The sequence below is a fragment of the Puntigrus tetrazona genome, chromosome 3 (genome assembly GCF_018831695.1).
Source record: "Puntigrus tetrazona isolate hp1 chromosome 3, ASM1883169v1, whole genome shotgun sequence".
Lineage (NCBI taxonomy): Eukaryota > Metazoa > Chordata > Actinopteri > Cypriniformes > Cyprinidae > Puntigrus > Puntigrus tetrazona.
Genome location: NC_056701.1, coordinates 22,539,041 through 22,562,207, shown reverse-complemented (window position 1 = coordinate 22,562,207; position 23,167 = coordinate 22,539,041). Strand labels below are relative to the sequence as shown.

The window sequence follows — 23,167 nt, the reverse complement described above, 5'->3', positions numbered from 1 at the left end:
TCTCTGTGTAGTTCATAGAGGTCATTTATATCACACATGCCTATATCATGTTTTGCACGATATAGCATAATAAAAAGGATAAGTCTTATTATGATATACTATATGGCATAGATGCCATTCCTGGAATCTTTCATCCACTCCCATATTTACTTAACCGGCTTACAAATTAACATCGTCCAAAACAGATCAATTATTAACACTGCTACCGATCTCTACACCTTATCTTGAAAAAAGGTAATGAATCAAAATCTTGCTGTTCACATGTTTTCAATCAGAGCCCTACTCGTGTTCCGTGTTCAGTATCACTGTGTGTAGTTCTGCCAACGAGAATCGGATAAACCTGGCAAAGAGCGCGCTCTAGCGGTGCAGAATGATAACTACAGTTGTTTTTGCGCTCACGGTCTCAAACTCGTAGCTACCCTTCTAAAAATTAAATAAAAAAATAAAGTAACCCATCCTAAAGGGGTTTGCTGATATCAGCTTATTTTAGACGTTCACGTTCCGAAAATTTTAAATACACCTTCCAAGGTTCCGCATTCTGTTTTGGCGCTCTTGATTGGCGCCTTCTAGTGGACGGACACGTGTTGAAACCACACCCCCAGTGGATGAACTCTAACAGTGAGGAAGTGTTAGCACGGGACGGTGCTGAATTCCTACACATTAAACGTTATTTTGAACATAGTCGTGCTGGGACTTAAAACAGACACTTTGACGAACGTTTCTCACTTTGTAATGTAAAAACATCTTTTTTAACACCTTGTAAAAGGCATGCTTTATTTAATCTTAGTGTACATACTGTCAGCCACGCATATTGTTTATTCGGAATCAGGTAAGCAAGAACTAGTTTTACGTCACTAAGCACGCGTTTTGCTCTTCTTGCTCATTTTATCGTCGAAGTCTAAAAAAAAAAGTCTGTTCTGTCACAGGGTCGCACTCGCTGTGGGTCTTTGCAACGTTTTTGACCGGAGACGGCTCAGTGCCGTTCTCGGAGTTCACTGCAGTTGTTATGCTGGATGATATTGTCATCGGTCGTTATAACGCAGATGAGAGGAGTTTTGTCCCGGAGACGGTGCAAGAATCCGTTAATATCACGGAACAAATGACTATATCGACAGTCTGTAAAGGCATACACGAGGGCATGAAAACCAAAGCATACTACTTAATTGATCACCTTAATTGTACAAGAGGTAATACCTATGCTCTAATGGTCTTGCGTTATTCTCTTGAGAGTGCATTAAAAAAGTAGCTGTTTTCATTCAGATCGCTTCAACATGAAGTTTACACTATCAAATCAAAAAACGGTAATCTTTAAAAAAAACTAAAAAGTACTGTAATGTTAAATAAAAGAAATGCAGCCTCAGTAGGAATAAATTTATATATATATATATATATATATATATATATATATATATATATATATATATATATATATATATTATTTTAATTTTTTTTAAATACGTCAATAAATTGTACCCAAACCCTCTGAAAGGCAGAAAGCCTTATTGTTAGTGAACAGTGTCAGTAATTCCATTAAAAAAAATAAGTTCTGCTTTTTTTATCACTCTGTGTACAGTGTTAATTTTGTGTACATATGTGCATATGAGACTTTGTGTTTCTTCCCAAGGCCTTCACGTGCAGCAGAGGCTGGTTGGATGTGAACTTCTCCGTGATGAGCCTGGCCGAATGATGACACTCGAGGCCTTTAATGGCGAGAGCGGCTTTGAACGACGGTATAGCGTTCAAGGAGACCAGCACACCGACTGGAAGTGGCCTGTCATAAAGAGTAGGGCACAGCTGGAGTACGATGCGTGGCTCTATGCCCACTTTTACCGCCCCTTGTGCATTAGCCAGCTTAGAAAATATCTAAAAAAGGAGCAGAAGCGTGTGATGGCAAAAGGTCAGTTGATGTAACCTCCAAAAGTGCGCTCCATTTGGTTTTGATGTGTTTCCTGCTCAACGTGTTCGCTCTTTCCTTGACAGTGAGGCCTAGAGTGAGAGTGATTAAACGGCTCCGTGTGGAGACAGGTATAGTTCAGATGGTCTGCCTGGCAACTGGTTTTTACCCTCGCCACATTAATCTGACCCTGCTTCAAGATGGCCAGCCAGTTAATGAGGAGAGGATCGCAGGAGGTGAACTGCTGCCCAACCCTGATGGAACCTATCAGATGAGGAAGAGCGTGGAACTCAGCGCCGAAGAGCAAAGAGAAAGACACACCTACACGTGTACTGTGACTCACCTCAGCCTGGATAACAAGCTTGACATCAGTATAGGTACGTCAAATCAAAATATCATTATATATAAACTGTATGAAATGTATAAAATATTTTCAAAATATATACTGTGTGTATTTATGAATACAAAAGAAATATAAACAGTACACACACACAAACATAAAAAAAGATTTTATACACACGCACACACACACAATATTTGCATATTTTTATATTTTAATACATTTTTTTATTGTAGAACCTGGTCCTGATCCTGTTATTGTAGTTCCCTCTGTACTTCTGTTGTTGTGTGTTTTTGGATGTCTGGCTGCCTTTAAAATATGGAGAAGATTTTCACCGGCCGAGCAGGTAAACACGCTCGTTGTTTCAATATATCAGATTCAAGACACAAGCTCCACTGGTCAGGCGTCTTAATTGTATTTCTGTCTTTATGTTGCAGATCATCTACGCACCTGCCTCAGGTTCGTCTTGTAATCTGCTCAGATATATTTATGCATTTGTTAGATATAGTTAAATATGTGCCTTTATTAATGTGGGTTTGTTATTTTTTTTCTTCAGCAGCTGATGAACAAACAATTGAACAACAGCAGACGTGATACGTGAAGTGGCACCAAATTATGTGTTCACATTTACAGACTGGAAGAATTTTGTAGTATTTATGAACTGATTCAACTGCTTAAATATAAAAAAAAACAAACAAAAAAAAAACATGTTAACATCAGTTAACATTAATATAAAACACACACACACACACACACACACACAATATTCAAACATATCCTTTCAAAAGAATGTGTTAATTGTATATTTTTACTTCTTTTTTGTGACAGGTTGGCAAGGTTATATATTTCTTGTTTTAGAGGAAAAGAAGCTGTCTTATCACACACAGATTTGGTCTGTCTTAGTATTGAATATTTCAATATTTGTAAGTTTTACGAAGTATGTTTTGGGTAAAAATAGTATTTACTGCACATATCTAACATGTTTCCTCTAATGCCAAGTTTGTCTAAACACAGCCTCTCAGTAATTATTTAATCAGGTAGCTACTGTATATTCATGCAGCCTGTTTGTAAACCTCTCTTCAAGTTTCAGTGGTGTGCTAATAACATAATAAAATGTTATCGTCACGCCACACTAATAAAAACATTAGTAACATTCGTCTGTGAGTTCATTCTCTTACTCATATTTGCCGTTATGTTGAAATGCTTTTAAAACCATCAGTCCATCTCTGCATAATGACATGATGCAAACCCCAGCGCGCGCCAAGAAATGTTGTTACGCGAGTGTCCAATCAGATTCCGAGCTCAGGGCGCATGCGCCGTATGCGCAGATTCAAACAAAATCGGAAAGTGGGCCAAAGCAAGGCGATAGGTGAGTTCGGGCGGGGGTCAGGGAAATTTAAATAACATGTCGATGCAGAACGATGCAGGACAAGTTCGCTGGTGGTTGCGATACGCTCAGTTCAGTAAATAAACAGCACGATTGCATGACTTAAAATGGCGTCATCATCCCTCAAGAGCACACGGAGGGAACTGCTAAAATGATTGTCATTGTTTTTGCTGTACATCTAAAATGGTGGACGAAGCCTGTGCCAACACGATGGTTCGGTGGAGTTTCGTTGTAGCTAAAAACTGCAAGCTTGTAAGCAGTGACAGGACAATGTCCTTCCTGAAACAGTAAACAGAATGCATGCAATGCATCTCTAGGTGCCAGTGCACGCTCAACAGATGGGAAGGGCACTCAAACTTTAATTATTTTGCAAATCCATACGTAACGTTTCAAAAATGCACGTGTTTCTAAGTCTCAGAAGATAATTAAAGCATCACATATCAGTATGCCTGCCTTTTTATTTTGCTTTGCAACCAAGTTTCTCTTGCTTAATAAGATTCCTTACCATAAAGGTAAAATTCAGCAATGTTTTTTTTGTTCTATTCCCCCAGAATGGCTAAAGAAAAGGGGCCTCAAGGACACACATTCAGCCTGTCACAAATCCTCCTCATCTATAGAGGTGGGTGTTGGTAAAACATCTCCAGCTGGAGTGAGTCGCGATGACTATGCGATCCGCCGTGTTCAGGAGTGCAGGACACAGACTGGACACGAGCCTCAGCAAGAAGCCAGCAGGAGCCCATGAGTCTCTGAAGAAGGAAAGCCGCGACTTCGCCGCCCATGTGCTGAGCACCATCCACAACAGCGTGAATCAAAAGCATCACCTGCACAGCAAACTAAAAATCAGCCGCCGGGACCCGTTGAGCTGCCCTGACCAATCTCCAGCAGGGAACCTCGGGCAAGAGGAGAACTGGGAGACTCCGGGGGCCTTGACACTCCCGTCAGCCAAGCAGATGGGGGCCGAAGGTTCCCCGGTCAAGAGCAAATCACTGTTTTGTCAGGCCAGTCACAACCACGTGGGGAAGATGGATCCCATGGTATCAAATGGCAACAATCAGCGGAGAGAAGTGGGGGCGGTCACGGGGGTCCCCTCGCCGGAGAACAGCCCCGATGGGAAGCGTCGCAATGTGAGGAAAGGCTCTGGCCTCGTGGACACGCAGACCAGCTGTATCCGACAGATCCTGCTGCTGCAACTGGAACTGATTGAACAGCAGCAGAAGCAACTGCACAACAAGAGCAAAGAGATCGATGACCTCAAAGCTGAGAAAGAGATGGTACGCTGACAGCCCCCTCCTTTTATCAAATGAAATGTTACGTTAAATGATGGGCCTGTTTGATGGGCGCAACTCGGTTTCCCCACTCGTTGTTTTGTAACACTTGTTTCTTGTCTGAACCCGATGTTTAATACACAGCCTAACACAGGTGTGTGTTTGTAGCTAATGGCCCGAATTGAACGCATGGAGCGCCGGCTGCAGATGGTGAAAAAAGAGGGTACAGAATCCCGTCCTTCTCAGACCCCTCGTCGTAAGGAAGCTGACGCTGAGGCTGCTGTCACAGATGATGTCCAGCAGGTCCAGACCCCAAAGCAGATGCACTTTGGAAGAGGAGGAAAAAGCCTGAAAAGGTATGAGGGTGTGCAAATAATGACGGAATTATTAGTTGGAAATAATGAGCTGTTTCCAACTAATGTGCTGTAGGGCTGCCAAAATGTCTTAAACATATTGAATATTGGAATGATATTAATACTTAATAGGCGTATCTTCACTATTGGCTTCTATCCTTAGGCCACTAGAGGGCGCATGGAGCAAAATATTACTAATGCACCCTCATTTAAAGCAATGAAGTAACAGGACTATCTTTGAAAAAAGTGCGTACTGTTTAAAATAATATTTATAAACCAAATATAATTACGTTGCTTAAACAATTAGAAACAAAACAGCATCATGTATCTGCAAAATGAATGGACCAAAAACATATAACAAGTACTATTTAAATTTAATCTAAAATGTTAAATGAAGTGGGATGGGGAAGAACCGCCATACAGTTGAGACATGTTTTTAAAAGTTGAACTTCATAAGAAACGGCACTACATCATCATAATATCTTGTGTGTTTTTATTTGACAGCCTTAATGTGCTCTAGCTAATGAAAGGACAGTTGATTAATGTAAATGTTTTGTTCTTTCATCCTCTCAAAGGAGGTTTCTTTTCCAGGACTCCAGGATGAGTAGGACACGACGTGGGCAGCCCAGGTCACCGCCACCAACGCAGGGCAGCCCAGCTGAGGAGGAGGAAGCCCAGGAGGAGACGGAGCCCGAGCTGCAGTCTCAGTCGGAGGAACTGCCCTACCTGACTACCACAGAGATGTACCTCTGCTGCTGGCATCGGCCGCCCCCGTCACCCTGGAGAGACCCCTCACCGGTGCAGGAGGACACAGTTGCAGGTTTAGGAGAAATATTTCACCATCAATTTATTCACCCTCATGTCACTCCAAACCTGTATATTCCATAACTTATGCTAAATGCAAAAAAAAAATATTTAAAGAGCCAAACAGTTGACTTCCAGTATTATGGATGATAATGGGGACCGCCAACTGTTTCATTACCAACATTCTCCCAAATGTATTCTTTTATGTTCAACTCAAGAAAGAAACTCATACAGGTTTGGAACGACGTGAGGGTGAGTAAATGATTACAAAGTCTTTGCATGAACTATTCCTTGAATGATTTAAATCACACATTGATTATCTAAAATTGTATCTTTATTCACCATACGTAGTTCCTTCTTGGCGGGAGAGTATCCTAGAGCCTTTGGGGCAGAAAGAGGCGTCGGACATCCCTGAGGTGAGTAAGACCCGTAAGCATCCCAAGAGGCAGTGTTTTTGCGGAGCTGTGTTTTCTGTGAACCGAGATGCTGCTTCACTCTGAAACATGCAGTGCACACACATTCATGTAAAGGAGTTATTCGCCCAAAAATGAAAACGTGATTTATTAGTTACTCACCCTCATGTTGTTGCAAACCTGTAAAACCAACGTTTTTATGCAAGCCCTTCATGAAATCTGGAAGCTCTCTGACCCTCAATAGATAGCAGTACAACAGACACGTTCAAGGCCCAGAAAGATAGTAAAGACATTGTTGAATTGGTCCATGTGACATCAGTTCTTCAACCTTAATTTTATGAAGGTATGAGAAAACGTTTTGGGTGCAAAGAAAACAAAAATAATGACTTCGTTCAACAAACATGTATAAAAGTAATTGTTGAACAGAATGAACAAACGTGGATGTGTGCAGCTCGTCAGAGAACACCAGCTCAATGTGGTGGCATTTACTGCTGATTACAGAACGGCTGTACTGACAAAGTGCTCAGTTCATATCGGCCAATGTCATAGCATTACGGTTAAACTACTGATGTCACATGGACTGCTTTAACGATGTCCTTAATACTTTTTGAGCCTTGAACGTATTGAACTTGAGCTCGCAGGTTTCATCAGAAATATCCTAAATTGTGTTCTGATGACGAACGAAGGTCTTGCTGTGTTTAGAATGACTTGAGGGTGCGTAATGACGGAGTTTTCATTTTTGGGCCAACTATCTTTTTATTGAAATCGCAGCCTTTGGAATTTCAGACTCTTATCACAATATTGGTTTTATTTCGATGTGAATATTCCACCGTGGTGCATCTAAATGCTAATACTCTCTTCCGTGCAGTGTCTGGACGATAACGTCTTTCTGAAGAGGCATTCAAAACTTGAGCTGGACGAGAAGAGGAGGAAGAGGTGATGCTTGTTTTATTTTTCTTCTATACAGCGTCAGTTAGATATTGGAGCATTTGCAGATCTATCCCGTAATCTCGTCGCCCTTTTTTTTTTTTTTCTTTCTCAGGTGGGATATCCAACGTATTCGTGAGCAGAGGATGTTTCAGCGCCTGCAGCAGAGGATGAACAGGAGGAAGGTCATCCAGGAGAGCGAACCGGAGCTGCTCTCCTTCTATCCGGACTCTGAAGATGGTATGTCTTTTTTCCAGCATGCCCAAAAAATATTTGGTCTGCTCGTTTAGAGCGCCTCTGTCTGTGTTTGTCCTCAGTGGAGTCCATCATGGTGACACCCTTCCTGCCAGTGGTGGCTTTTGGAAGACCTCTTCCCAACCTGAAACAGCAGTAAGCTCAATTTGTTAGTTTTATTGCTTACGGCTAATGATACACATATTTTTGATGTCTTGTTTTGATTGCGGTACGTATTTGTTTACATTTCAACAGGACCTTTGACCTGCCCTGGCTGGATGAGCGTAGTCGTTGTCAAGCAGAGGTGACTAAGAAACGGACGCCTCATCGAACATGTCGCAAATGAAACTCCTTCCAAAATCCTAGCCTCGTGCTCTCATCTCTTGTACACACTTATATTGCACTTTGGGTCTTCAGAAGCAGACTGAAGGAGGGTCTCTCTTTCGGATCTCCCTAACCTCCCCCCCCCCCTGCTTGGTATCCGTGAGAAACTGTGTTTTGCTCTGTAATGTCTGAGAAGCCCTCCCAACAACAGCCCCGTGATCACAGTGCTGAGTGTGACACTTCAGTCTTCACGTTTGCGTCATACTCCGCAGGTTAGCTTGATCAGTGTGGACCAAAGCTTCTGCCGTAACACATTGAGAGCTGCCGTAAAAGATCAAAACTACTACATGCTGCGCTTTTCGGTGTGCGAGTTCTCTCGGTCACATAAAGGGAAAAACGTGAAAACCAGTTACAGAAGCATTTGTTGTAACATAGCGCTTTGTTCAAAAGAAATGTGTAAGATACTTGTAACTAAAGAAATTATTTCAAATATTAAAATGAGTCCTATGAATATATCCTGTGTTTTTTTGTGTTTTAACGAACAGTTTTGAAAGCTAAACCACAGTATTCTACTAGACTTTGTTTGACTAGAAAAATATGTACTGGCATTGGATTCAACCGGGAAGCGAGTGAGATTAGGAGAGGTGTGACATGGGGGTCCTCTTTTCATTCTTGTAATTCAAGACCTTTTGTTCTTCAGGCAATTATGAAGAAGAAAATGTATATTAGTGGATATCAAAAGTTTACACACCCTGGTTAAAATGCCAGGTTTCTGTGATTGTAACAAAAATAAGACATTTTAAGATCTTTTCCCACCTTCAAAACTAACTATAACCTGTGCAAACCCCACTCCACAGATTAAGGTATGGGTTATTTCCAAATTTTTCTTTTGTTGATTGAGATGTGTGCTTTGGATCGTATAAGTTCAAATTCATCTTCCTAGCAGAAGCAGAAGGTTTTCTTCCAGTACTGACTGGTGTTTGCAACTATTCATAATTCCCTCGACCGAGGCCCCAGTCCCTGCTGAAGGAAAAACACTCCAACTCCCACCATGCTTCACTCTAGGTGTGGCGTTTCTTTGGTGATGTTCAGTGTTGTTTTTGGCAAACATACCTTTTGGAATTATGACCAAAAAGTTCAACCTTGTAAAGACGTCCAAAAAACATTCTAAGCATATCCCTGCTGGGGAAAAAAAAAGAAACCATGAATTTGTAATAATTAAAATGGAAATTGTACTGTTTTAAATAGAAAACTAACCGTGCCTATTGGTCACCTTCTGTTGGTTGTTTGTTAAAACCACTAAATGCATCTTAATCTAGTCCAGTCATGTCGGATACATCGTCTTTAAGAGTTAAAGCACACGAACGCCACCACAAAGTCGTTACGAGTGAGAAACTAGTGATTTTTTTTTAAAGCTACCAGTTTCCGAGTTGGGGGCATCAGTGGGAAAAAAAAGTGTCGGTTGCAAAGGACTCAACCAAAGACTCAATATATGCAGCGTCTGTAAAGTTTATTCGAATGAATAAAAATGATATCTGTTTGGAATGTTCAATAAAACTATATATGGTTCACATACAAAACATTATATGACTGTATAATTATAATAGAATATATAATAATTCAGTTTACATCACCTTCATAAAAACGGGGAAAAACATTATAATTCAATATTTTGTAGATATAGAGTTGAAAAAAATCGTTGCATTTTAAATGAGTGGTTGTACCTATCTCGAAAATAATGTAAATACAACAGTACTGTAACTTTTTCTCGCTCTACCTCAGCCCAACAGCATCGAGCCACATTTTGTTACATATTTTCATTTATTAACCTCAAAAAAAGATCATTTGATTACAATATTCGTGCACTGTAGTACTCTAAGGTATTCAAAATAATAAGCCTTACTAATAGCATGGTACTACTTTACTACTCTTAGTACTTGTTTCAAAAAGTGGAATGACTGGATATAGTGGAAAACAGTAATATTTTTACATTTAGAGCTGTACTAGTGTTGTTTTTTTTAATCTCTATTAAACAGTGCAAGCAATAAAACATTAAGACAATTAAACACAATACAAAGGTTATACCAAAAAACGGTAATAAAGGTGTAATTGTAGCTTTAAAGATGAAAAAGATAGTTTTCATAGCCACATACTTATTTAAGTCAACTTTAAAAGCGTTAAGCAAACTTGTTTGTGCAATTTAGCGAATAGAAAACAAATTATGTAATAATGCCCGTATTCTCTTCTGAGTATACAAATAAAGAAAACAAAAGTAAGACTGAACAACAAATAATCCGACCAAAACAAACGTTAGGTGCCCTGCCAGAGTAGATGAATGAAGTCGCTCGCAGGTCCACGCGGAAACGAGAGCGCGCGCAGATGAATGAAGTCCTCGCGCGTCACTGCTCTACCCACACTCTCGCGCGCCTCCACTGACGCAGCAGGGAACGAGAGGATATGACGAACGCACGAGCCCCCACAATTCCGCGCGCAGATCCGCTTTCCCTTCCTTGAGAGTTAAGATGGCGGACCGGCGGCGACGGAGACGGCGCGCCTCTCAGGACAGCGAGGAGGAGGACGAGTCCGCCTCGGGCTCCGAGAGCGGGAGGTCGGCGTCTGGCGGCCGGAAGGCTCGCGGAGGAGAGCCCGAGCCGCCGGAGTCGCCCGCGGAGCGCGTCTGCGTCAAGAGCGACGCCGAGTCGGAGTGTGTGAGTGTGTGGCTATAAATCTGCTTTTATAATCAGGGCCGATCTGAGTGTGTGCGTGTTAGTCTTTGGCGCAGTCTAAACACGGAGTCGGTGTCATCTAAATGCGGGCTAAGCTGTGATAAAAGAGCAGACGTTTCAAGTGATGCGCGGTTTTGTCTGTAGCCCTAGAGATTAATGTTCAAGTGTGTAACATGCGCATAGTCCAAGTTATTTAACGGGGATGTACGATTCCTGGCGTGTCTGTGGTTCTTCTTTCACCTAAAAGCGGTGTTGACTTCATTTGACCTTAAAACGTCTTGCTTTTCAATCATCTAACCCGGTGGTTCTCCTTCATGGTCCTGGAGGCTCCCCACGTCCTGCACGTTTTGGCAGTCTCCTTTACCATACACCCATGGTTCAACTCATCAGCTCAGCCTGTGTCTTAAACAGCCAACCTAACTCAATTGTGTGTGTGTGTGTGTGTGTGTGTGTGTGTGTGTGTCAGACTAATAAGACCCTCCAAAAGTGCGTCGTTGGTGTGAAGATGCTGTGTGAGATATTTAGGCTATTAAGCAAACTAGATGACATTTGAGGCTCCTACGTTTTTTGATATCTGATCTGCCGCTCTGTAATGGGAAGACCTGCTGACCGCGAAGAGGAAGTTCAGTATTGTTTTTAAACTGGATGCGCTATACGTTATGTCAACGAGCGCTTCTTGATTTGTTTCGATCGAGGCTTGTTGTTTTAAGTGTGCTTGTTTGGCTGAATATTTGATTCTGTTCTCTTTTCCGCTTAGGAAAGTGAAGACGGCGTTGGTGAAGGTGAGTCTATCTTTTGTCGTTTTGCTTGCTTTGCGGCTTCGGTTTTGACATCGAGCTTTATCCTCGAAAGAGAGCAAAATAATAATGGCTCACAAACTACAGCGGTTGCAGATGATTGCTATCTAGTTAAGCCGTTACGAACCGTCACTCTTGATGAGCGGCACTGTAGCTGTATGTCATGTGCTCTCAGAAACGTGAACAGACCTGCTAAAATGGCTGATTTCTTTTCTTCAGCAGTCTTATCGGACTATGACAGTGCTGATCTGGAGGAGAATGGATCGCACACTGAGGTAAGTCTCTATGGCAACGCCGTTTACGGGGCTCTTTGGGAAATCAATCAGTTTTGTTAAAGACAATGCTGTGATAAATCGTACCGATCCAGCCTGGGCTGTGTAGAGGGGACAGAATGTCTCCACTGCAGCCGGACTGGGTTTTGCTCAGTCATTGTGAGAGTGCTGCCGCTTCTTTACGGAGATTGTAAACCTGAGAGCATTGTTTAACCTGGTCGGAAGCTCAATATGGGCCTTCCCGAAATAACGAGTTCAAACAAACCGATTTAAGAGAGACCCAGCCGGGGAGGTTTTGTTTGAAATTGTGTCAAGAATATTTTTGCTCCTCTCTCGTGGCATTATGAGTACTGCCAATGTTGAGCCCCATGCTGTTGGTGCATCTGTAGTCTGCGTCTAATTTTAGTAGACGTGACGCATTATGCACACTTTTTGCTGCTCTTCCTCTTTACGCAAGTAGAGTTTTGATGGCGGGCTCGTCAGGTAATTTAGGTGTTGGAGAGCGCTGGGGCTCATTGCTGGAGTTGAATGGGGTTTTCGGGTTCAATCTGGGCTGCTGATCTTCCACTTTGTTTGGTGTCCTAGCAACCTGATTGTCCAGACCTACGTAAAGCTGGCTTTAGTTCACTGCAGACAAGCGCAGACTCCTTACAGTTTCAAAACGCTGTCTGAAGATTTCTTAACAGCCGATATGTAAATAAATGGTGAAAGTAACCAAATGATTCTCAAAAAATATATAATAAAGGCCTATACTGTTTGTGAAATTAGTTGACAGTCTTTAGTGTGAAATATATGTATATGTATATATGTGTGTTTTAACTTATTTGGATATTTTCCATTTATTTTTTTGGGCTAATTTATTACTTTTTAAAAAAAGTATATTTTTATAATTTCATCTAGTCATTTTGGTAGTTTATTTCATGCTGCTTCCAAGGCAAAAAGTGAACAAAAACCAGTTTGCTTCTTATTTGGTTCTGACTGAAATGGGCTTATTTATTTATTCATTTATTTTGTGCGTGCTTGCTACAGAGAAATTATGCAAATAAGTACCGAGTAATATTATTTGACATGTTAGTTTCTTGTAACTGTGCCTCTACATAACTTACTGTTTGTGCTAGAACCGGGCAATAGGCCTGTCACAATAACAACTTTTGTGCTGTGCGACTATATTGCCCAATAAATAAGTGCGATAAACGATATTATTGTCATTTTAAGACCATTTTATTTCATAATAATGCAAGAAGGCCTACACACTAACTTACTAACAAACATTTAATTTTTAAAAATATTTAGATCCTGGAAATTAAGTATCAAATTATTAGATGCATTAAAGTGAATAAATAGTAAATACACTTTCTTACAGGTAGTGTAAAAGAATGCGAAATATTTTTCTCTCAGTGTAGTGCATTTTAATGGAAAATAATGTCTAATATATTGCATCACCAAAAACTGAGGTCATGTACACCTTAGTACCATGGCAAAAATGTAACTATGCTTTCTGGTTAAGTGTCTGAAAAAGACCAAATACAGTATAAATGCTATAGTTTAATCACAAATACTGTGTCATTGTCTAATACATGCCTACATCAACAATATAATATTTAATGAGCACCCACATTTCTGCCACAACCTTGGTGCTGTTAGTGTTACTACGGTAAATCCATGGAAAATGTAAACTGTGTAGATTGAAAAGCCTTCAGAGTCATTGCACACAGTGTTTGTGAGTGCCGTTTCATCCGTCTCCACTGGTTTAAATCAGTCACTTGTGCTCTTCTCTGAGTTCAAGCGCTTCACACTGGCTCTCACAGCGACGTTTAGTGGTCATGTGATTCCTCAGCCAATCAGCTCTGCTCTATTGAGCTCGCACTGCGTTGCCGTTTCAACTTTGATCTGAGCGGATAAATGGTCCATGGCCTGCTTCAAATGAGTACCGCTGTTTCGCTTCACTTTTAGTGCACAACCATTGTAGTATCATTTTATCGAGAATTTATGGCAATAATTATCTTTTTATCACCCAGCCCTAGTTTATACTATAGTAAAAAAGATACCATACAAAAGTGTTGATGTTTGTTCTCGTGATTTTACAGCTTTGTCTTTCTAATGTTTGTTTAAATGTACTTTATAGGAATGAAGTTTGTTGTGATCAGTTTTGGTTTGTGTGGTTTCTGACTTGAGTGTATTTGGTGCTGCTTATTTCAGGGAGGAGAGGATGAGGAGGAGGCAGAGCATTTCAGCGAGGAAGAGGCCTCACGTCCTGCAGCAGAACCGAAGCCCGCTGCAGATGCCCCGACAGAAGAGCTTGGTGAAGAGGCGGAAAGAGAGGAAGGAGGCAAGGAAGTGAAATCTGATGAGAAAGGCAATCTAGCTGGGGAGCGACAGAGTGGGGATGGACAGGTATGGAGGAACAATTTTTGTCTTTTTCTTTCAATCTTTTTAGAGACTAAGACAATGCTGTATCACACTGCTTATCTGTAAATTCCTTTTAACTGAAGCTGAGACCTCCTAAATGTTTACAGGAGAGCACGGAGGACCCTGAGAATAAATCTGGCAGCAAAGGCCAGAAGCTTGACGACGATGAGGACAGGAAGAATCCAGCCTACATCCCCCGGAAAGGCCTTTTCTTTGAGCATGACGTGAGAGGTCAGGCTACAGAGGAGGAAAGGTGAGAGGCATGAGTATTTTCCTTCAGGGAAAGCTCCCTTTTTAAATAATTTTAATTAAGGTAATTTAGTTGAAGATGAGTTTCAAGTGTTGAAGTTGTCACAAAGCCATGTGGTTCATAGTTTCATTTTGCACTGTCTCTTCCTCCCCGTTTGTCCATCTGTCATCAGACCCAAAGGCAGGCACAGGAAGTTGTGGAAGGACGAGGGCCGATGGGAGCACGACAAGTTCCGTGAAGAGGAGCAGGCGCCAAAATCACGCGAAGAGCTAATTGCTTTCTACGGTTATGACATCCGAAACGGCTCAGGGCCAAGTGATGGGCGATCGTTCCGCTCTCGAAAACCCAGGTTAGGCACAGTTTATGTCTTTGCCGTTTGCGATGGAGTGCTATTGTAAAATTGTACTATTAGTTTTAGGAATGTGTATGAACTGGTGATGGACTGACAAATTATCCAGGTTGATTAACTTGCTGTTTTTAGCCATTTTTAAAAATAGGTTTTTAGAGATTTACTTATGCTTAAAGGCATAGTACACCCCAAAAAATAAAAATTGTTTATATGCTTATATCTTGGGCATCCAAGATGTACGTGACTTTGTCCCCGTTTTTATTAAGCTTACTTAATTCTTAAATATTTCCTATGAACAAATATGTAATGAGTTACTCCATATTCCTTTACAGACATGCTGGTTCACCCAGTCGGGAGCCGAGGCGTCATCGTGACGGTGAGAAGTCAGTTCGCACAACATGGCAGGCGCCTCCACCTGGCCACCGCAATCCCCCTCAGTCTGTTCCTCTTCAGTCAGGACCACCTCCTGCTCCCCCTGCAGCACCCAAACCCTCCGGTCGGCCCTCGACTCAGCCCCCCCAGCGCAGCTTCCAGAGCAGTCGAGCCCCATCGGCCCCTCACAGGACGGAAGGTCAAAGACACTCGAAGCCCAGTCTGGACGGCCCACCTCCTCGAGGAGTGCGGCCACAGCCTGTGGAGGGTGAGAGGGGGCCGAGGCTCAGGGGCAGAGGCTCACATCCTGTTCATGCTGAGCGTAGCCCGGCCGTGGTGGTGGAGGACATCCGCAGCGAGGAAGATGAGGAAGAGGGTGAGATTCCAATAGCAACAACTACATATACCGCTCACCACTACAAGACGGAGAGAGAGAGGGTTCCGTCTCCACGGAAACAGGAGTCGGGTCCCACGATGGAAGGGGGCAGTGCAGCCGGTCAGGCGAGAGAGTCGTCTCCTCCTCAAGAGAGGCCGGTGGAGAAGAAATCATACTCTCTGGCGCGGCGGGCGACACGAACGCGACCATCCGATCTGGGTAAGCAGGCGTCATTAGATGAGTCCTCGTCCGCGGTCCAGCAAGCCCCGGCGGCAGCAAAGAGCGAGTCGTGGCAAGAGCCGAGTGATGCAGGAACACAAGGTGGACTGACGGGCCTCGACCAGGACTTGGCCCGGCTCAGCTTGGCCGGACAGAACTGGGCCCAGAACCCACCCTCCTACCTGCAGGCTGAGATGAGAGGTAATGCTTCGTCTTTGTGTAATTGGGTTGTTTTATAAAAGTTAGTGGTTATTGAAAAGTTGTTTTCTTGCATTTTTGCCCCAACAGGCATTCGTAACTCAATGCACATGACAGGAGGCCCTCCACAGTATGGGAACATGGAGGATATGGTGAGCCATCAATAATTGTCTATAAAGATAATAAAAAAAAGTGATAATGAAAAATGTGTATAGTTTATTCATGTACTGTATTTTCTGAAATGTGCTGTTTTTTTTGCATAGCAATTTGTTTAATGTTGTGTGTTTACCAAGAAGTTATTTTAGTTTATTTGTAAAATGCATTATGCATTTCCTTCACCCAGGTTATTTCAGTTTCACTTAAATTCTTTAAGTCCATGGAATGATATTGCAATATGAAAAAGACAAATGGGGAGGGAAAAAAAAATAACTGTACACTTTTACAAGTTAAATTATTTAAATGCACTTTGAGTTCAAAATGAAGAGTGCATATTCTTAACTGAGAAAACTTGTACCTGAACTTTTAAGAATTGACTTGAATTGACTTTAAAGCCATCGTGCTATCAAACAAACCAAAACGGAGCCCCTTTTAAAGACCTTCATATTAGAATAAGAAGTTTAATGATTCCAAAAAAAAAAAAAAAGCCTTCACTTTTGCCTGAAAAGACTTTTTATACTGTCATGCAACTGCGATGATATTGAGACAGTTCTGCTATTACAATACCATGATATTGAAAATGCATCCCTACCTAATGCTGTTTGATTTCTAGGATTTAAAATGTGGAGTTGTAATGCTGAAGTTGTAAGCTATGACTTTAATTTTTTTTCTTGTTATCAGGGTGTTGGTGGTGGCAGGGCTAAGCGCTATTCCTCACAGCGCCAGAGGGCAGTTCCCGAGCCTGCACCCATGCACATTGGAGTCATGGAGGGCCATTATTATGAACCCAGTAAGTGCATTACTGCTTTTGGCCCATAGAGGGCAGTTTTAAGTTAAATGGGTCATGGGAATATGTCCTATAATCACCTACCGAGCAGTTAAACTTATAGTTAGTGTTGTTCTTTTTAGGGAGAGCCATACAAGCTTATTTTTTTAATATTTTTGTTCTCCAAGATAATAATGCTTTTCCGCATGCAGTGTCTTTCCAGGGACCAATCTACACGCACGGGGACAGCCCAGCGGCCCTGCCCCCTCAAGGCATGCTAGTTCAGCCTGAGATGCACCTGCCACACCCCACCCACCCTGGACACCCAGGTGAGAGCTGTGAACATCTGCAGACGGCTAGTTCAAATGGCCACGTCATCGGTAGCTCCCAGTAGTCTTTCTGACTAAAAAAATCTAAATAATACATTTAAGAATGAGTGGGGTGCAAGATGAAAAAAGCTTGAACTTTTAGGGACTTAAAGAGTATAATCGGTGATGCCAAGCTGAGAGAACCACATTCTGTTTGACTTCAATTATAACATCAGAATTTCTGCCATTTTCAATTGCCATTTGCAAGAACTTTTTAATAATAATAATAATAATAATTACCTTTTTAATATTGGTCTGAAAATTGCAGATCTGATTGCACTTAAAATCAGCATAAATTCAGTCTGTAATTTAAATGCATTAGTCTTCTAAATGCATTTAATTGATTTCACATTGATTTTCATGCATGTTGCATTTAAACAAGCTTTTAATTGATTTTTAAATCCAGAACTTCTGTCTGCAGTTGAATTATTCAGATCTATCTCCATCTATCCATCTAACAACCAATGGATGAAACTATTTTATTTATTCATTTAGTGCCCTCAGATCTGTTGCTATTTCTGTGTTTTTTTTATGACTTTAATCACTCCAGATCTGTTAAGTGTTTTTTTTTTTTTTTTTTTTTTCCCCAGGATTGCACCCGCACCAGTCAGGAGGGCCCCTGCCCAATCCGGCCCTCTACGCTGCCCCACCCGTTTCAATGTCACCGGGGCAACCGCCTCCACAGCAGCTGCTACCCCCACCCTTCTACCCCCCTCCAGGTGTGATGACCTTCGGGAACACCAACTACCCGTACCCTGCCGGAGCTACGCTACCTCCAATGTACCCCAACCCCCAGGTGAGCCTGCCGCTGACTCTAAACAAGCGTTAGCTGAATCCTGTGACTCCTCCAGTAGTGCAGCAGTGAGTTTTTGAGAATCTTTGCTTGCGTCTCTCTCCAGGCACAGTCACAGGTTTACGGTGGTGTGACGTACTACGACACGGTACAGCAGCAAGCTCAGCCCAAACGCTCCCGGCCCCGACGCTCCTCTCACCCCGTTACAGTCAGACCTCCCCCTCCTGAGGTAATGTTGTGATATCTACATTTACTTACAGCGTTAAAAGCTCTAGATAAAATAAACAATTTGACTAATTTTGGGATTTATCGACCATATAAAAATACTTACCAGCTTATTGTATCAGTGTAGTTAAATATTTCACGTTTATAAGAACAATTGACTTGACAATTCAGCATGACTTCAATTATCTATGTACTGTTTTTATTATTATTGTAGTATGTTAGAATTTTTTTTCTGAAATCCTTTTTCAGTTACATAGAAAATTTACTAGCAAATATGCACGCGCGCACACACACACACACACACGCACCTATATCTATCTATATATCTCAATCATTTATTGCTGTCATCACTCCAGTCCTCAGTATCACATTATTTTTAGAATCTCTCCCATCTGATAAATGTCTCCAGTTTTTCAAAGATGTCTTTAGTCATGCTAAAAATCACTAGTCTATAAACGCAGAGAACGGTCGTCTCTGCATTTGTGTGCATGCCTGTGGTGGTGCAAGACCAATTTAACATGTTTCCACAAAGATAAAGTCTATCTATCTTTACATACACAAATTACAGGAATAATTAAAACAGTAAGTAGGAGAGAAAAATAAATTTATTAACGAGGATAGGGGAAAGCTACACAGAAGAAATGACTACTCTGCATATGTACTTTATTTTTGTTTTTGTTTTTTGACCGAAGGATTGTCAGTTTGCATATTTCTAGAGATTATCAGCTGATTTGAGGTTTGATATTTCCCCTTCTGTCAGGACCAGAGCAGAAAGCCGGCTGAGGAGATTCGCTCCTAGCTGACAGAGGATGAGGAGACCTCCACGTGTCAGGACCAGCACCGCTTTTGTATAAATTGAATTCACCATTTAGGTTTTAACTCTTTAGTGTTTTTTTTTTTTTTTTTTTTTTGTTTAATACTATGTATTCATTTTGCCTTGCTTAGGTTCACTGTCTTCATCCGAGGTTTCGTTTGCGGGTTGCTCCTCTCTGTTGTATTTCCACTCATAACCAGCGAAGTGTTTACCACTATCTGCTGATCGGCTAGGAATTAAATGTGCAGTCTCACGCAGCGAGAGCTTTTGGTTTTCACCGAAAATAGACAAGAGTTCAAGTTGTACGATGCTGCTGGACTTTAGAATCAAGCTTGTTTTAAATCTCCTCTTACTCTGTTGGGCAAATGAATGATTTTATTGAAAAGGAGACGAGCACGAAGTCAAACTGTAGTGTGTGAAAGACGGACCTGCGTAATTATTTCTGCACTTGCGGTCTCTGTTTCAAAAGCTAACATACAGCCTCAATCAGTGTCACGCTTCAAATGGAGATGTCAAGCCAGCAGGTGGTAATGACCTTCAGTTGCACAAATTCAAGACCTTTTTTGAAGCAAATTAAGGCCCTTCTAGCACGTTCTTTTCTTTTCCGTTCAAGAGAGCTGTACCATTCTGACTGCTTAACCTGCCGTGATGGTGCTAGTCCCATTCCCAAATGATCAACCCTCCTTTTTCCGTCTGTCCCGCTGTCCCTTGTATCTTTTGACTTTGTACTGTGTTGAATTCAATACTGTAATTCTATCGAAGCGAACCGTCAACCTTGCCAGATACTGACCTACTTGACAGTGTAACTCGCTTGATTAGCTTTCTATTGTAAGTGTACATATTAAAGTATATTGAAGCCAGTGGTTTAACGAATAATACTAAGAACTAGTCATTTATGAAGTGCTGTCAATATGAACAAAGTCAGCAGGGAACCTAGCCTAGACCTGTCTTTTCATTTTAAAAAATTTAGTTTCTAAAATTAATTTGCAATTATTCAATGTTTTTCTTTTTATAAATAGTTATGGTTGCAATTGTTTGATTTCAGGCACACTGTACAGGCATGCATGGTTTTATAGGTATATTACTTTGTGAAAGCAATTCTAGATGGCAAATTTGGCTACGAGCTGTTATTCTTTGCCCCACTGTGGGAGTGCTATGGATGCATCTTTTTCAATTGTTCCCTTTATCATTGTTTCTGATGAAAGATAAAAAAACAACAACAACAAAAAAAACCCTAACAGTATAACTGAGATGTTGTCGTTTCCAGCGTTGTTTAGACATGGCTCATAAAGACTATTAGAAGATGTTGTATTACTTTCTATGCCTTAAAGAGTTAATTGGTTTGACATATCTGTTTTTGTTTGATTAGACCTGACAACACTGTGAGGGCTTGTATGTTTCATAGTTGTTTGGATAATATTAAAAGTGTTTCATTTTTGCGATTTTATTTTGTGGAGCAATGTCAGGAGATGAAATTAAACAAAAATATATATATAACATTTATATATATCCTCTTATATATATATATATATATATATATATATATATATTTTTTTTTCCATAAGCATTGACTATTTAAATATGAATGCTTTTTTTGTTTAGATTACCTTTATCATTTAATATTGGTAAAATGTCATCTTTTAGCTATTAAATAATATACATGGTAGAATTCTATTTCGTTTATTTAGCTTTTATACAATGACACTTAATGTCATTCATGTTGTCCATAACGATTATCAATACTATTACTTTGCTCGTAAATAGACATTACTTGAGTAAGTTTTTAGAAGAAAATAGTCTTTCAGTTGTTCCACTTACTGTATTTAAATGAACGTTTCTTTAACTGAGAAGCATTTATTTGTTAAACTCTGTGCCTTCGCGGGCTTTGTTGTGTCCATCTGATAAATGTCTCCATTTTGCTTCATTCGTCAAAGAAATGAAATATGAACGATATTAGTTGTGTTAGAAAGCTTTCTAGTCTGTAAACACAGCCGACCGTCCCCGCGTCTGTCCGCCTCGCCGCCTGTGGTTGTGTGCTAAACTCCGACTTTGCCAAAAGCGAAGCGTCGCCTTCTGCCGCGCCCGACCCTGCCAAGAGGGAGTGACTGATGCGGCGGAACGCGCCGCTTCCTCTCGCGCGTAGCAGCGCGCCTCCAAAGTACACCGCAGCCGCTTTGAGAGCCGGACTCCGGCGGGCTGCAGCCGTCATTTTGGTATCCTTTGACTTTATTTGACGTTTTGCTTTGGATTTATTGTCGTTAACGAGGCATCGCCGCGTTTGCAACCGTTATTTAGAGGAATAAAAATGCGACTTTCCTTCCAGGGGCCATGCGTAACGTGCCTACAGATTCAGACGACTTAAATTGCACCGTGAAACATGCGCGGCCGCTTTTAAAATGCACGAGAAAGGCTAAATTATAGATTATTATAGATATTTCAGCAGTAGCATGTGAAACCAAACCCAGTGGGCTTCTGAGGAAGTAGAATTAGGTCAGGTTTGACTGTCACTGTCAGTGCTTCAACATGTCCACTTGGGGGAACTAATGTCTTTATTCTTCCCTGCTGCACTGGCACGAGTCTCTTACAGGGACTCCACGCTGCAACTTTAATCTCGGCACTGTTCACACCAAACTATAAATATTGCAGAAGTCGATTCCCCCTCATAAATCTCTATTTTTATATATTTACCCTCTTCAGCTTGCTTGCTCGAGCTATTTATAACGAATGCATACATGCTCTCAAGGTATGCAAAACTTTGGAAATGTAATTGAACTAAAATAAAACATGATAAACTAACTAGTGCTGTCTAATGAATAATCACGAGTAATCTAGCAGGTAGATACATTAATGAAAAAAGTGTTATGTTTACATGTGAAAAATATTTACGTATATGTGTGTGCATTTTAATATACATAATTTATATCAATATACACAGTACACACACATATATATTATGTGAACAAAAACTTTTATTTTGAATGTGATTGTTTGACAGCACTAAAAATAGCTTAAAATGATTAAAGAAAGGAGAAATGTTTGCAGTTCATGATGCTTTTTTTAAAATATTCACTCTTCGGAGTCGTAGTCTTGTCGATGCTTGCACTACGTTTACATTTCACTTAATACATTTTAAAGAAATATTTATACGAGTTCATATTTAATTTGTGATGATCTTGCTATTATTCCAAGCTGCGGTAAACCATGTCGAACGAATGAGAAAGAGAGAGCAAGTGTGACCTGCACTGTACACGAAAGTTGAAAACTTGAAAAGATTTGTCTTCTCTAGAAGACTATAAATAGTCTGAGTTCAGAGGAAGCCGTGGCCTCGATCAGAGTGTGAACTTCACTGGGTGCTTCTGTACTCGTCTTCTTAAGGCCATCCGCTGCTTCACCACACCAGTCACCCTTGCAAAGTGACACAGTCTGGGGCAACGATTACATTAGAAACGATCAAATTACCAAGTGATGATCCCACCGCTGGAAACAATGGCTGCCGCATGCATCTCCTTGCACACGGCCTACCAGAAACACCCTCTTGAATCATCATAATGTGATTATTATGCACAGCAGTTGAAAGGAACGGTGAAACTGCTCATAGTCTCACTGACCTACTTATAGAAGTATTTAGTCTAGTGCATTCACTCTTTTGTGAGGCACGCTGGGTAGAGCATACCTACACTATTGTTTACAGGTTCGTGTTACTAAACATGTGAACTGGTGAGTAACAGTCTGCTAAAAGGGTGAAAAGGGAAGTTGAGGGTTTTGTATGATCAGATTTCTTATTTCAGAGTTTCCCAGGGTGAATGTAGAATAAAGCTTGCTAGGGCGGTCATATGCTAACTAGTGTTTCTCAGATCAATGAATGGGGATTAGTTTAAACCGATGAGTATTGAAGCTGGTATTTAGCTAAACCGAACGATACATTGAATTGTTAAAGAAAAATGCTCCTGTGTGATTCTGAGTAATGGTTTACCCAGATAAACCCAGGACCAAAAAAATGAATAATGATAGTGCATGCCCTTCGTTTTTCCGAGTTTCACGAGTGTGTTTGTTGACAAACGTTTCATAAAACAGCGTCAAATGTCTGTGTTTTGTTCTTGAAATCTTTTAGCTCCCCACAGACGGCAGGCCTCCAG

At 41.1% G+C, this 23,167-nt stretch overlaps 3 protein-coding genes across 5 annotated transcripts; all 3 read left to right on the top strand.

Moving 5' to 3' along the window:
- The first annotated feature begins 616 nt into the window (after nucleotides 1-616).
- Nucleotides 617-3,387, top strand: LOC122332328 (major histocompatibility complex class I-related gene protein). 2 transcript variants are annotated; one of them, XM_043229664.1, is made up of 7 exons: nucleotides 617-829; nucleotides 927-1,187; nucleotides 1,625-1,897; nucleotides 1,981-2,271; nucleotides 2,471-2,580; nucleotides 2,672-2,693; nucleotides 2,794-3,387. In XM_043229664.1, exons 1-7 carry the CDS (start codon nucleotides 769-771, stop codon nucleotides 2,826-2,828), a joined length of 1,053 nt encoding a protein of 350 aa, XP_043085599.1. In that variant the 5' UTR covers nucleotides 617-768; the 3' UTR covers nucleotides 2,829-3,387. The 2 variants fall into 2 exon arrangements, with proteins under 2 accessions (XP_043085599.1, XP_043085596.1); XM_043229661.1 differs by having other exon boundaries at nucleotides 2,791-3,387.
- A 133-nt stretch (nucleotides 3,388-3,520) lies between these two features.
- On the top strand, nucleotides 3,521-8,454 carry msl1a (MSL complex subunit 1a). The gene is made up of 9 exons (XM_043233988.1): nucleotides 3,521-3,603; nucleotides 4,173-4,892; nucleotides 5,055-5,242; nucleotides 5,815-6,059; nucleotides 6,395-6,459; nucleotides 7,325-7,392; nucleotides 7,499-7,623; nucleotides 7,701-7,773; nucleotides 7,873-8,454. The coding sequence occupies exons 2-9, from the start codon at nucleotides 4,281-4,283 to the stop codon at nucleotides 7,961-7,963; spliced, it is 1,467 nt and encodes a 488-aa protein (XP_043089923.1). The 5' UTR covers nucleotides 3,521-3,603; nucleotides 4,173-4,280; the 3' UTR covers nucleotides 7,964-8,454.
- Nucleotides 8,455-10,417: 1,963 nt separating this feature from the next.
- Nucleotides 10,418-20,517, top strand: casc3 (casc3 exon junction complex subunit). 2 transcript variants are annotated; one of them, XM_043233987.1, is made up of 13 exons: nucleotides 10,418-10,649; nucleotides 11,425-11,449; nucleotides 11,687-11,739; nucleotides 13,936-14,130; nucleotides 14,253-14,398; nucleotides 14,568-14,744; nucleotides 15,077-15,912; nucleotides 16,000-16,061; nucleotides 16,747-16,855; nucleotides 17,044-17,160; nucleotides 17,790-17,995; nucleotides 18,099-18,221; nucleotides 18,978-20,517. In XM_043233987.1, exons 1-13 carry the CDS (start codon nucleotides 10,464-10,466, stop codon nucleotides 19,014-19,016), a joined length of 2,274 nt encoding a protein of 757 aa, XP_043089922.1. In that variant the 5' UTR covers nucleotides 10,418-10,463; the 3' UTR covers nucleotides 19,017-20,517. The 2 variants fall into 2 exon arrangements, with proteins under 2 accessions (XP_043089922.1, XP_043089920.1); XM_043233985.1 differs by having other exon boundaries at nucleotides 10,419-10,649; nucleotides 11,684-11,739.
- The last annotated feature ends 2,650 nt before the right edge of the window (nucleotides 20,518-23,167 follow it).

What these genes read in the sequence shown, in the direction of transcription:
- LOC122332328 (XM_043229661.1), top strand. Translation starts at nt 769, where the DNA reads ATGCTTTATTTAATCTTAGTGTACATACTGTCAGCCACGCATATTGTT. An exon ending in TCACCTTAATTGTACAAGAG is followed by an intron (nt 1,188 to 1,624) that starts GTAATACCTATG and finishes TTTCTTCCCAAG; the next exon opens with GCCTTCACGTGCAGCAGAGG. An exon ending in CATCTACGCACCTGCCTCAG is followed by an intron (nt 2,694 to 2,790) that starts GTTCGTCTTGTA and finishes TTTTTTCTTCAG; the next exon opens with CAGCTGATGAACAAACAATT.
- casc3 (XM_043233985.1), top strand. Translation starts at nt 10,464, where the DNA reads ATGGCGGACCGGCGGCGACGGAGACGGCGCGCCTCTCAGGACAGCGAG. An exon ending in TTCCGCTCTCGAAAACCCAG is followed by an intron (nt 14,745 to 15,076) that starts GTTAGGCACAGT and finishes ATTCCTTTACAG; the next exon opens with ACATGCTGGTTCACCCAGTC. An exon ending in ATGGGAACATGGAGGATATG is followed by an intron (nt 16,062 to 16,746) that starts GTGAGCCATCAA and finishes TCTTGTTATCAG; the next exon opens with GGTGTTGGTGGTGGCAGGGC.
- msl1a (XM_043233988.1), top strand. Translation starts at nt 4,281, where the DNA reads ATGACTATGCGATCCGCCGTGTTCAGGAGTGCAGGACACAGACTGGAC. An exon ending in TCAAAGCTGAGAAAGAGATG is followed by an intron (nt 4,893 to 5,054) that starts GTACGCTGACAG and finishes GTGTGTTTGTAG; the next exon opens with CTAATGGCCCGAATTGAACG. An exon ending in GCAGGAGGACACAGTTGCAG is followed by an intron (nt 6,060 to 6,394) that starts GTTTAGGAGAAA and finishes CACCATACGTAG; the next exon opens with TTCCTTCTTGGCGGGAGAGT.